Source organism: Pieris napi, chromosome Z (assembly GCF_905475465.1).
Source record: "Pieris napi chromosome Z, ilPieNapi1.2, whole genome shotgun sequence".
NCBI lineage: Eukaryota > Metazoa > Arthropoda > Insecta > Lepidoptera > Pieridae > Pieris > Pieris napi.
The window spans coordinates 4,913,059-4,926,898 of record NC_062259.1 but is presented as its reverse complement, the minus strand read 5'-3'; the positions used below and the strand labels follow the sequence as shown (position 1 = coordinate 4,926,898).

At 33.1% G+C, this 13,840-nt stretch overlaps 1 protein-coding gene across 1 annotated transcript; it reads left to right on the top strand.

Moving 5' to 3' along the window:
* The first annotated feature begins 9,267 nt into the window (after positions 1–9,267).
* LOC125062675 (flightin) lies at positions 9,268–10,312 on the top strand. Its single transcript, XM_047668744.1, has 3 exons — positions 9,268–9,429; positions 9,502–9,720; positions 9,801–10,312. The coding sequence occupies exons 2-3, from the start codon at positions 9,521–9,523 to the stop codon at positions 10,105–10,107; spliced, it is 507 nt and encodes a 168-aa protein (XP_047524700.1). The 5' UTR covers positions 9,268–9,429; positions 9,502–9,520; the 3' UTR covers positions 10,108–10,312.
* The last annotated feature ends 3,528 nt before the right edge of the window (positions 10,313–13,840 follow it).

Here is a 13,840-nt window from a genome sequence, read left to right as displayed (position 1 = left end):
CACCGGTTGTGCAGCGACCCAAATTAATCTGTGGCCTGTGACACTAGAAAACGCCACCTTTGCTGATCATCCGCTACCACTTGCCAATCGTTCACGACGTCTTTCGAGTCGGTATGTGATGTGCATTTTAATTATTTTCACATAACAAAAATGCTTCAAAATAAAAGCGTTATTCATCAATAGTATTTCATTTTAAACAAAATTGCCAATATACTCTCCACAAACATGGATGTAATAATTTTATTTCCAATATACAAATATACAATACTGTATATTATTATGATGTAGATTAAGAGTATTGCATAATATGAAAAAAAAATGCACTTTATTTCTACTGTACTTGATATACATAAATATATATTTTATTACATTGCTCGCAAGTGCGTTGCCGGCCTTTCAAGAATTGGTACGCTCTTGTCTTGACGGGCCCTAAGTTGAATTGGTTCGGAAATACTTCAGTGGGCAGCTGGTTCCACATGATGATGGGTGGCAAAAACTGCCTTAAGAAACGTTTACTATACAAGAATAAGAGTGGAAAGTTAGCGTCAGCGGTTTCACAGGTTAAAAGATATTGGACATACCCGAGTCATACTTTGCGCATAACTTCGAGTCTGAATCTCTTATCCTTAATTCGATTCACCTGCGTGAAATTTATACTTATTTATATACAGTAGCAGTAATGCAATTTTTACATAATATTATTAACCTACATAATAGGTAATGAATATTGTAAAATATACTATATATTTATGAAGTAGGAGGTACGTACATTTATATATATAGTTTGCATACCGCGGGGCATATCTAACAACATAATCAAAGATTAATTAAAATATTCTCTTTCATTATGAATACAATGTAAAAATGCCAATTGCAGATTGCCTCTGTAATTAACTATTACCTGTGTTGTATGTTATTCCTATGCTTCGCGATATCTTATATCTACAAAGTATAAAACAAAAATGAATTCCCCGTCTGTAATGTTAGATCCTTTTATGTGTGTATTGTACGTCAACATATACACATAGTTATTAGAGAGGAAATATATACGTATATAAATTTCTATGATATAAAAAATTTTTGCTTCTCGCCTTGTTGTGTCCAGAAGTGTTGATGATTCAAAACTTAGCGCTAAGAATGACTCCTGTATGGATTATTCAATACGTTTCTGGCGCACGTTTGGGCAAATTAACGGTACGCTAAATCAAGCAGAAATAAATTCAACAAAATAAACAATTTCGTCAAATACAGTTTTACTTATTTGTCCAATGTAAATACTAATAACTCATATGAGAGTTCGCAAAATTAATATCCGGTTTTTCCAGGTACTGAAACTGCAATTAATAAAATGTATTCGAATATTATGTTTTCAATCCTTGATTAAAATTTTAATTACAGCTTTTCTATAAACTACGCTTGAAATTTAAATAAGGCAAATTTATTCCAACAACGCATGTAGCGTATGGCTTCTTTAACTCTACTATGACTGATAAGGTATGGGGGCCAGGAGACTTGGCGCTAAGTAGACTTCCGCATGTAAAAAAATTATTTCAATATATGTATCTTTTACCTTTAATTCCCAATATCTATGTAAAATGTATACATATGTATTTATATGTACGTTCAGTAGCAGTTAAGTTCAATTAATTAGACGTAGAGTGTTTCAAATTTACGTAAATAATAATATGTATTATAAAGGTTAAAGTCGAAAGTATTCCTCAAATATTTATTGTCTTAAGAAGAAACATAATTGAAGTCGGAACTTAATAAGCAGAAATAAATCTTCCCTCTAGCAAGGCATAAAAAATATAACTAAAATCCGAAATGAGACATCTAGTGGCACGAACAGAAAGTTGCATACGATCAAAATAAAAATCTATCGAACAGAATTAGTTTCAGATTTCAAGCATGACAAGAGATGGCGTTATTTTCAAATTTCGAATTTCAGTCAAATGTTCAACGCTCAATAGCAAATTATGTTTGAGTTGGTAATAAGAGGTATAATAAAAGCGCTGAAACTTTAAGACGTTCCCATCAAGATTACAAGGCAGTACACGAATCGAAACAATGAACGAGCGAAGGCGTTCGTTAAGGCTTTCATTAAAAGTTTCACTTGTGAAATAATTCGAGCATGTTGATAGGTAACGTACATATAATGTTATATTTTTAATATGGTAATCAATACTTACGAGACTTGAATTTTTCAGGAAATACTTTTCTATTTGCGTGGAGGAATAATATAGGTGTCTCAAGAACTGAAATAAATATGTCAAACAACACCATCAGTTAATACATTACTATCAAATATAAGATAATAAATGTTTACAAAATCTATCTATAGATAGACAGTGGAGATGTATATACCAATTAATAAAAAAAAGGAGATTGACTTTATGGTCCTATTTAATTCTAGCGTGACTAGAACTAACCAAACCTAAATCATTGCTAAAAGTATTGGTTAATTATTTGACTTATTAATAAAATTATTAATATGCCTGAATGAAGCTGTTTTATGAACCTGAGTTTCTTACAGGCCGCTTCAGCACATACGAGCCCAACTTTCTTTCAACTAATGAAAACAAACCAACAGAGGCGAATTATGCGATGGGAAATATGCTCCAACTAGAAATCGAGCAAACTATTAAAAACTACTGTCTACCACATTTATTTTAAGTTGTATAATACCTTGTGAATTGGCGCGTAAAGCGAGGCAATCAGATTGAAGCCAAATACATCAATATTTTTGTTTCAGTGACACCGATCAGCTGACAGACTATTGTTGTTCATAATCATTAAAACTCTAGGAACACATTGCATACATCTGAGAATTCGCACACAACTAAATATTGTTCTTTATAATATGAGACTTTTTGTGTAATATATATCTTTCAAAATCGTTGGATAGATTAGCTTCTACCTTTTTTTCGCTTTGTAAGATTCTGAAAACCATTTTACCGGATTATTTTTCCGACCCAAATATCGGCCAATAGAATTGCACCATTCGACGTCACGTGGTACAACCTACATGGAATACCATGTAATATAATAATACTGATAATTTTTTGTGAAAATTTTCTCTGGTCGTTGCTTCAAGAAAAGTATTAAGTACTTAGTTGTTTTATTCATTATGAAATTCTTATTTGTTAACTGTACATTTCGTCTCATGGTGCAATTCTATTGGCCGACATTTGGGTCGGAAAAATAATCCCGTATTATAAGTGATAAATCTATAAACGCTTGGACCAACGGAACGACGTATCATGTGTGACAGCACGTGTTGGTATAGAATAGTTGACCATTGATCACAATGAAATAGGACGCCATCGCGTCGTAATCTTTCGGCTTACAACCTCGAACAACGTGGTTTAGAAGCTACTGTCTAGCACTTACAGATGGTGGTATTGGACTAAGTACTTTAGGAATAAAGTAACTAGAAAGGTAATAAATTGAAATTACATTTCTAGGGCTTTTCAATTATGTCCATTTTATAGGGTATTACAGATTTACTTGAATACATATTTCTTTGATTATATTTCTAAGAATTCGGCATTATATTTTAGCTTTAATAGAACTCAAAATCTAATTGATATGCTTAGAAACCTGATATAAAGTAATACCCTGATGAAATACTTAAAGAATTTTCGATAGAAACTGCTGAAGCCATTCAATATAGGTACATCATTTATTAATCTGTAATTCACGGCAAACATTTTTGGAATTGAAAATACCTATTTCGTTTTAACTTGTTGCTAATGCGAAATAGGTATTCTCAATGCTTGAAGTGTAAACTATATGCGTCTATTCATCGAGAACAACATACATGTACATGAAGTACATGAAGTGAGTCTCATAGATCCGCCTTTGAGCCAGGTATACAATATACACTATACAATTTTAGGTGAAAAGGAATGTGTTTGAATTTAATAGTACATGTGTTACGCTTTATTTGTACCATATTTACTATTAATAATACTAATTTACGACTTATGTGTGTTAGAATTAGCGTTTGAACCCCGGCTGTGTACCAATGGATTTCTGCGTGCGGTATTTCACTTAATTATACGCTAAAGGAAATCTGGACTGGCGTATTTTGAACCAAAATCTCGATGCCTAAAGAAAACCACATCACTGAGGTCAACCAACAAGGATTACATATAAATAAAAAATTAATCACAGTATTGAATCGCGTACATATTTGATAGCGTATATTTCAATAATAATATTTTTGTTATTATATTGAGAAAACCCTACAACAGTTTACCTCATGGTCGGATCGTGAATTTGTGGGGCTCTGGGTAATAGACGCTTTTGTAAAAAAAATCGACCGAAAACAAGCGCCGGGGATAGATTCATCATTCCATTCGATAGACCTTTTGATTGTTTTTTTTTTAATCTTCAGATTTTTTTTTAATTTAATTAATAACCATAAAAATTATTTTATTTTATTGTTAGGGTTTACAGTGGGGACTGGGGGCACTCTGTACCCCCGGGGCCCTGGGCTGCAGCCCAGATTTTGGCAATGAAAATTCGAAAACAAAAGTGATCCTATTTCACATACCTACCACGTTCAAGTAGATTAATACAATCGAATTAAGGTTTCCCTAATGAATTCTTATTATGTTATTACTTATTACTATAATAAAAAACAAAAATAATCCTGATCCGATGTTTGCTTTTTAGCCGGCATACTTCATAATTCAAGTTAAATACATACAAATTTTTAATAAATGTTATCAATCGGCGTTTAATTGCTTGCGTTATTCAGACACTAAGTAATGAGTTATCAGTGTTTATGTACTAAGTTATTAGTTAAGTTTTAACAGTTGTGAGAATGGAATGCTGCAGCAGCAGGGATTTCCGAAATTAATTGATGGATTACGCATAATGTGAATGTAAATTCATTCGAACGCACATTTAGCGTGTAACTAGTTCCAAGAATGCATCTAAATTACTCATCGAACACATATAATTTGTACGTTAGTGAAATTTCCCGCTGTCATAATTTGTATTAGAAATGTGTGAATATTATTTGAACCTCACTATATAATAAATATTGAGCAGAACAGTGTTGGTATAGTGGCTTCAGCGTGCGTCTCTCATCCCTGAGGTCGTAGGTTCAATTCCCGGCTGTGCTTTGGACTTTCTTTCTATGTGCGCATTTAACATTCGCTGGAACGGTGAAGGAAAACATCGTGAGGAAACCGACATAACTTAGACCCAAAAAGTCGAGGGCGTGTGTCAGGCACTGGAAGCTGATCACCGACCTATTAGATTGGTAAATGCTTATGTAAAAAAAAAAAAATCTGAGGCCCAGACCTAGAAAGGCTGTAGCGCCACTCATTTTTATTTAATTAATATACTGCATCTTTTAAGGTCGACTTCAAACTTAATTGTTTTTACAACTGAAAGTATTGCAACTGACAGGCGTGAAGAGCCAGGTTGTTCAGTTTAAAGAATATATATTTTTTCATTTCTTGGGTTAGAAATACTTACTTATATTTATTTTACTTTTTTTACGTGAATTACAATCTATCCTTTACAATAATCATGGCTAATAAGTAATATTATGTTGACTTAATTTTCTACAACACTAGAGAATAGCTACTAAGCTACTAAACTAAGGTAATCTTTATTGACAGTCTTAGTGTTCTAAATTTTTTGACACTATGTTCGTGTGTCCAAGATACCGCACTTGTACTTATATTCGCTTTACTATTCACTACACTAGTTTTATTAACTCAAAAGGTATAGTTCTCTTTATGCGTCTTGTTTCTGTTGTATCATGAAGTTGGATTGCCTCAGCATGGTTATGTAGCCTTATTAAGTAAGCTAAGCAAACAGTTTCACCGGATTTAGGACTATTTATAAAGGTTATTGATAGACGCTTACATAATCACCACTTTGGAATTTTTTGCATTTAAAATTATATTCAAATCTGACCTACAAATTTGTCACAGCTTTTTTTAGACTTATGGCTGCATGCTATATAGTGGGTGATGCAAGCTTTGGTGATAAATAACGACTGACTGATAAATTCATTTTTATAAAACGGGGGCAAACGGCCAAGAGAATTACCTAAATTATTTTACCCCGTCACCAATGGACGGTCACTCTGCCAGAATGATTTCAATTGCGTCGTAGGTCATTTAGAATCGAGCAGATATTATTTCACCATATTTGGGTAGTGTACTACAGCGAACATAGCATTTAAATCACTTTGTTTTAATGTATATTTTCTCGAGATATGAAACAATTTCCTTCGGGCGAAATGCATTTACTTGGCTTCTGAGTAAATTGACTGATTGGTTCTTCCTTCCGAGTCGGCCATCTTGGAAATCCCTTAGACTGTAAAAACTTTTTCCATTTAATTATAACATAAATTTATATCTTCAGTAGTGATTCTTTCGACTAAAGTTTTTAGGTTTTGTTATGGTTATGACACAAAATAATAATGACAGGAATTAGCTAGAAAGTACCGGAGACTTGGCTAAATTGTATTAATTTTAATTAAACTTACTTACTAATTCAGTAAGATTACACTCAGTAAATTCTCTTTTAATGGGTTGGTAGGGTTTAAAGGCCGATTATATACTTGCTGAAAACCATATTTAATGCAACAAACGTATCCGTGAACTTTTTTCGGAATTCTATTATGAAGGTCGATAAAAAATATGATCTATTCGAAATTATTTTTAGATAAATAGTAGGTACTTTGGAAAGCGAGAAGCAATGTTATTGAAGTAAATAAAATAATGCTATAAAATTTAGCAAGTTTAAAATAGTGAGCAGCTGTAATCCATGAGTGACGGTAAACGTGTCAGACGCATCGCTTGTGCCAAAAAGAAAATAAATTTTCCGACATTTTAATGTAATTTACTTAACCGCTGAATCATTTCCTTAATCTGGTTTTAAACTTGTCGGGAGTTGCGTGGGCTCTTGTGTCGTTATCTAATACTAGACATTTATTTTAGTATCTCAAATATAATTATCAAAGTCTGACAATTGTAAAGGAAATGCTACAAGCATTTCGGACACTGTTACAGGGACAAAAACATTTCAAATTTATTCGAGTGTTTAGTTTTTTTTTATTATTTACATGTACTTTTTAGTAATATTAATTTTATATCCTTGATATCATAAATAAATTAAAAAGGCTTTTTATTTATTTATTAAATAAGGATAGGCTAGTCGGTGGTGCACTTCGAATACCGACGTCTCCACGAATCGACTCTCTCAAAAAACCTATAGTAAACTTTAGATATAAAGAGAAATGCGATGTTCTCATAAAGAATGAAGTTAATTCAATTTATTATAATATAACATAGATATATGCTATACCGTTCATTTATGTACTTCAATTACATTCGGGTACTTCAATATGAGGACATAACTTGTGTCCTTTCATGGGCGGATCCATGTTGCTCATGACTCCCTGGAGCCTAGATAGTGTCTTGCAATCACCAGCCTTTATGTATATATAAATTAAAACTTTCGTACATACATTAAAAAAACCACACATATGTTAATTCTGGATTCCGCACTTTTGTTGGTTTTGAAGAAAGTGGTTAAAGATGAAAGAGCCCGTCACCCATGAAAGAGAAAATATAGATTTATTATATTTTACATCACTATATTAAAGAAAAATCGCTAGTGCGCTTTTGCTGTTGTGTTTTTAACGGTAAATTAATTATCGTAAACAAATACTATTTTTTACTATATTTACAAAGCATGTATTATATACCTTCACCTGCATCAGACAAATTCAGTTAGAATCGCGTAGATTTAAAAATGCCCGATGGTGATAACACCATTTTAAATTACAGTTTTTCTCGTTTTTTGCATTTAATCCCTGACGCAACCATAGCAAAATTAAATTTAGGACTGCTTAAATCTTAATAGAGTGAAAAAACTGCAGTAGCGATGTGTTTTTGATTAAAATAGATTTTTTTTTAAATTAGATTATGCGTCTTTAAGAATAGCTTGTTACCGCCGCCATGACTTATTTAAGTAACGTATGATACATCAACCAAGGACTATTTTAATTTGGGGAAACCTTGATAAGGGAACTCAATAATATTATTGCAATAAAGTGATTATAAATAAAATAGACACCCAAAAGTGTCTGGTTATGAGTCCGCGTTTTGGGATACTATTCTCATTCAATTAATAGGTTAACCTGAGTTGGTATTGGAGTTGCAAACGTTATTTCCGTAAAATATTGCATACCCGAGGCTGCACTCGGAGAATTAAGCGTTTTGAAATGCCCTGACCTGATCCTATTGTGTTCGCTTCCCTAACATCGCCTTCATTTAATACAGCTACTGGATTTATTATACATTAAGCAAATTAACGTCGAGAGGATTACAAGAGAATATTGTAAACTTGAAATTTTTTTCTCAATAGCACCTCCAACATAGCGGATGAACAGAAATTCCCTCTGTACACAAAGCGATTTTTGTGCGAATAGTACGTGACAAACAAATACCGTACATGTTTAATTACTTTTTGTTTTGTTTGATTTCGATACATGAACATGCTTTATGATATGAAATATAATTAGCCACCTTACTTACTTGATCTATGAGATAGCCTGGATGTCATTTAAATATTTTGCCCGCTAACTGAAGAAAATATAGTTGAATCAGACGCTGTCCCATTCCGGTTATTTTAAAATTTTACTTTTAGCAAATTACAATTTTCTTTCACTTCAAACAGATATTTTTTCAAATCATTTATATATATGTTTATTTATTTATTTAATTAATATCTATTATATTGTCTCATAGGATCTCGTTCTACGCAAGTAAATCCCGTAAAGACAAGATACAATTTTATACCAGGTGTGGAAACTGACATATTGTCTCACACCTTTCATTTTATAAACTGGCAGTATTGCTGACCATGTTTATGACATTTATGGGTTCACAATAGATGATTAATCCTAACTAATCCGCCTCTGTCGTTTAATTAACGAACACCTGCTGAACTCATACATGACGTGAGTCTATTGTGTAACTTAAAAATAGACAAGAGCACAAATTACGAATTGAAACTGTTATTTAAAATCTCGACAAAACCTGGCTCTTTTCCACCCGTTTTTCGAAAGAATATGTTTTAGAATACACTAATCGTGACTTCTATTATGACAAAATGAGTGTCAATTGACAAGTATTTTTCTAATTTTCCACGTCCGAATACATGAAAGTGAGAAATGAAAATTGGCACAACAATTAGCGTGAAAATTTTTGATGAACGGCTGTGTATTGACAGAACATCATTGGCAAACGATAGGAGCGTGCCAATGCTAGCAGCGCTTGCGACAGCCAGGTGGGGTCGAAGGGAGATATATCGAGAGGCTGCCGAAGTTCCTAGGGGACGGCACCAGTCGCAAACGAACGATAGACCAGTTCACACGCTTTTTTAAATAAGGTGGGATTAGTGTCATGATAAGAGTGATTAATTTATAAAGTGAATTGATAATAATATGCAGTGAATTTTTAGTTTTTAAGAGCCAGTCAAGATGTGGGATGACGTTGTAGAAGAAGAAACAAAGGCTGCGCCTGCCGCTGATGCAGCCCCAGCTGAGGGTGCAGCACCCACCGAAGGTGCTGCTCCTGCAGAAGGAGCCCCCGCAGATGGTGCTCCTGTAGCTGATACCCCGGCACCTCAGAAGCCTGAAGATGACAAACCTAAGAGACTTGTCTGTAAACATTGGGTCAGGTAAATGGATTTTTGTTCAGTACGCTTTTAACATTTTAAATTTAAGGCATATTTTTAATTGGATCTATTTCTTGTCACAGGCCGAAGTTTTCCACATACAACTATCTCTACGAATACCAAAAGAATTACTACGATGACCTGATTACCTATATAGATAAGCGTAATAGGGGCCTGCCCGTGGAGAGGCCAAAGCCCCAGACATGGGGTGAACGGGCCCTCCGCTCTTATTACTCCCAAAGCTACAACTACGACGTCGCCAGATCAACAAAACAGGACAGATATCTTCTCCAGCACATTTCTGTTGGAGCAAAGTTCCACCGAGCTCACACCAAGTCCCTTATCTCTAGGAAGTATTCTAACCTCGGGTTTAACACAGTTTCTATCTAGCTTCGCTAATACAACACCGCTTAACGTTGCTTCGCGGACCCTAGTACGATCCTATCGTGACCTTAATATTAATTTTACAGGATTTCGTTATCGTGATTCAACAAGCCGTTAAAAGCGATTCTACATTAAGTTCAAAAAAGTCCGCTATTTCCACTCTGTCAATATCTGTTGATTATGGAGAAGACAATAAATGCTAACTTATAAATGTATTTTTCTTTGCTTGCGTTACGACTGACATAGCTTGTATATTTTTATGCGCAGCGATTTTATTGAAAATGCAAAGCGATGTCAGTTGTTTCAGTCAGGAATCTGTATAAGTAAGAAAACAAACATATACTATAACTTTTATAATAGGGTTACAAACAGCAAAGTATTCCGTGGGGCTTTGCTTACTTATTTGTATCATAACGACATATATTTTACACCTTAGTCATATTATCAGCGCTAATACTAAAGACAGTAACCCTGGTAATGAATAATTGAGACAAGCCATCTTTGAGCCAAGTTTGCTCTCAATTAAATAATTACTTTTAATTAATTATTGAATTGATGATGTCTGTCAGGTACGAACAGGATTGACTATCTATCATAATGTTAATATGTTTTATTACACAGTAGTAGGCGTGAGAGTTTTTTAATGTATTAAACGTTTAATAATTTTGCTTAGTGTTTTCAAATATCATTAGTTCGCTGTTGTTTACTTGTTTTTAAATATTCACAAAATTATTGTCATTACGATATCAGAATTGTTCATTTGGTAAATAAAACTATTTCAATTGGCCTTTTTCTTTCTAATATAACTTTAAAAAACAATTTCAGATCATAAATCCATATCACCACAAATATTAATTACTCAGAAATGTATTTGCTTATATTAGTAAAACTGCATTGAACAGTTGAACGTATTAATGATGAAAGTTTATTTTGATGATGATTAAGAGACCATATTTCGTGCCTCGTTACTATAACAATTAAAAAGCACTTAGATTATATCTTCTTAAATATAACGTGGCCAACATGCTATATGTTTCAATGTCGCGATAACTAAAATAACTTATCTTTGACAGTTCAGTGAATGTAATCGTTTGGATGTTGGCCAAAATGCTAGGCTACCTAGCAGGTACAATCGGCAATCAGCCAAATTGTGCATAATTAAATGTTACAATGACTAAGGGACCCTCGACATAGTTTACAAATATATGGTAAAAATAGAAATCGCGAAGTTTGTTTAGAAACCAATTATATTAATCTATCCTTTAAATTTTGTGTCGTTTATTAAATATTGTGTAGAGTGTAGACCCATAAATTTACAAAATTTAATATAAATTTATTTATTCCGAAAAAAACATATCCTTTAAAAAAAATCACACACAAAATAAAAGCTAACAGTAAATTAACGAGGAAACACAAGCTAAAAAACATTCATTAAATGAAAAAAATATTGAAATTATAATAGGCGCTAACAAATAGTACAACTTTTGTCAGTTCACTCAACGGACGATAAAAATGTGTAACCTATGTAATACGTTTACTGACGCAATATAAAATATAATATGTACCCATTCTAGAAGGTTAGTCCAAGCTGTGGGCACATGAAGTAACGGCGGGCGATGTCGCCTACAGACGTACCCATTAGGCGCATTGAGGCACATTGTCCTAGCCATGTAACAATATCTTTATGGCAGTATGAATTTATTCTAATTCATTAAAAAAAAATCCTGATTTACGGGAAATATTACATTTTTTTCCGTTATACTTAGCGCTCAGTCTCATCTCAAAATCTTAACCTCTCCCCTTTTTAGGCGGTCTTGGGAGAAATTTGGCAGTGGATGAACGTGTAATCAAAGTTTTTTTGTTATTCCATCACTGAATGAAATATGAAATAAACGATTGTATGGACCCTGTCATTTAATTAAATTATACTAAAATTAGAAGAATGTACCCGTAATTTCATATTCAAGGCACATTTGCAATGAAATAGTATCTCATTACAAAGAAGAAAATTAATTGGCATCATGTATTAGAATGCAATAAATAATAATGATTTATCATGACATAGGTATTTAGCCGAAAATTAGTGTCAATACACAACTACGCGCATCCATAACAAGTCATTCGTGTGACTTTGATTTTATAATGAACTTAAACACGCGGCATCGTTCGCTATAGTAAGCTTGACAACGTAGTTTTTTAGCCTCCGGCTCTCAGTCTTGCAGTTGCCATTTCAAACCCTAAGGGGCAATTAATTTTACTTTCTAATTTAAAAAACTTAGTCAAGAATTATATATTTTAACTTTATAGGGACTTTATATATAGTGTACGTTAACGTAAGTAAACTATACGTATATACATATATACTTATGAATACGTTATTATGTAAAATATTGAAAGATTTTAATTAATTTTATAGGTGAAATATTGCTTAATATAAAGTGAAGTAAATGTAATATTGTGTTCTTGTATAATCGTATATGTTTTAATTGTATTTTTTAATATCTATTTTTTTTGTGAAACTTATGTTTTCATTAATTGCCACACATTTTAGATGTAAGATTTTGTAAAATAATTAGTAGATTTAGTACTGCGTGTGATGTCGTAAGCTTAATAACAAAGTAAATGCTATATAGAATATGAGAAAACTATACAGTCTACTGCTCGTGTAAAACCCGCTATAAGATATATAGTCACATGCGAGCAGTTCACTAGTATTTAAAATTAAAATAAATAAAGGCACCCTTTTTAGGTCTGGGCCTAAGATTTCTGTATCTGTTTCTGTTTTGTTTGAAAGTACCGTATGGTTTGTCCGATTGCTGACAAATTTTGCTATGCAGAGGATAGCACCATCAACACATCTGGATCTAAAGTGGATGAGAACTCGTTCCAACACCGTACGACCCGTACGAATTTAAAATTTCATCAGCATCACCTTGATGGCTGGAAGTCCTCCATAATCCGCTCCACAAGACACTTTCTTTTGCGAACTAGCGAACCGGTGGGGATGAGGTGGGGGTGAACCTATGAGATACGACCTCCAACTGATCAAAGAGTGTACTCCTCCCTGAAACGCCAGCAACGCACACACTAAAAATGGGAATCCATTGGCTGCGAAGACTGCCATTTTTGGGCGTCCCGTAGGCTATTTTGCCCCCACCTATTATTTAAAAAATAATAAAGCCGACCTCAGAGATGCGAGTTGCACGCTAAAGCCACTAGGCCGACACTGCTTTTACACCCTTAGTATATATGAATTAAAAAAGTAAAATTAACTTTTAAATGCACATTACGTAGAAAAATATTGTGTGGTAGAGAAAAAGAGCGTTATAATATGATATATAACATATCCTAAAAATATTATATTTGTGTTTGTATCATTTTATATGTCACCAAATTCCAGGAAAATATACTCTATTTTATAGGAAACTTTCATACAACGTACGAAAATATCCTATACTGAAAAACAACCACTACAATAATATCCAGTTACATAGCGACACTCTTGTAATGAAAATTAAAAAAAAATGTGTGCGTGTACAAGGTGTACACACGTAAGAAGTGAAACTTCTTTATGAAGTTATTTTTCGAAAAATGATCTACTATATTATGCAACTTTACAGAAATTGGTTAAATAAAGTTAAATTAGATAAAGTTTAACAAAAGGCTTTTATTATCATAGACATGAATACAAATACAATTATTTCATTTTAACTTATTACTGTACTACTATGTAGTACTA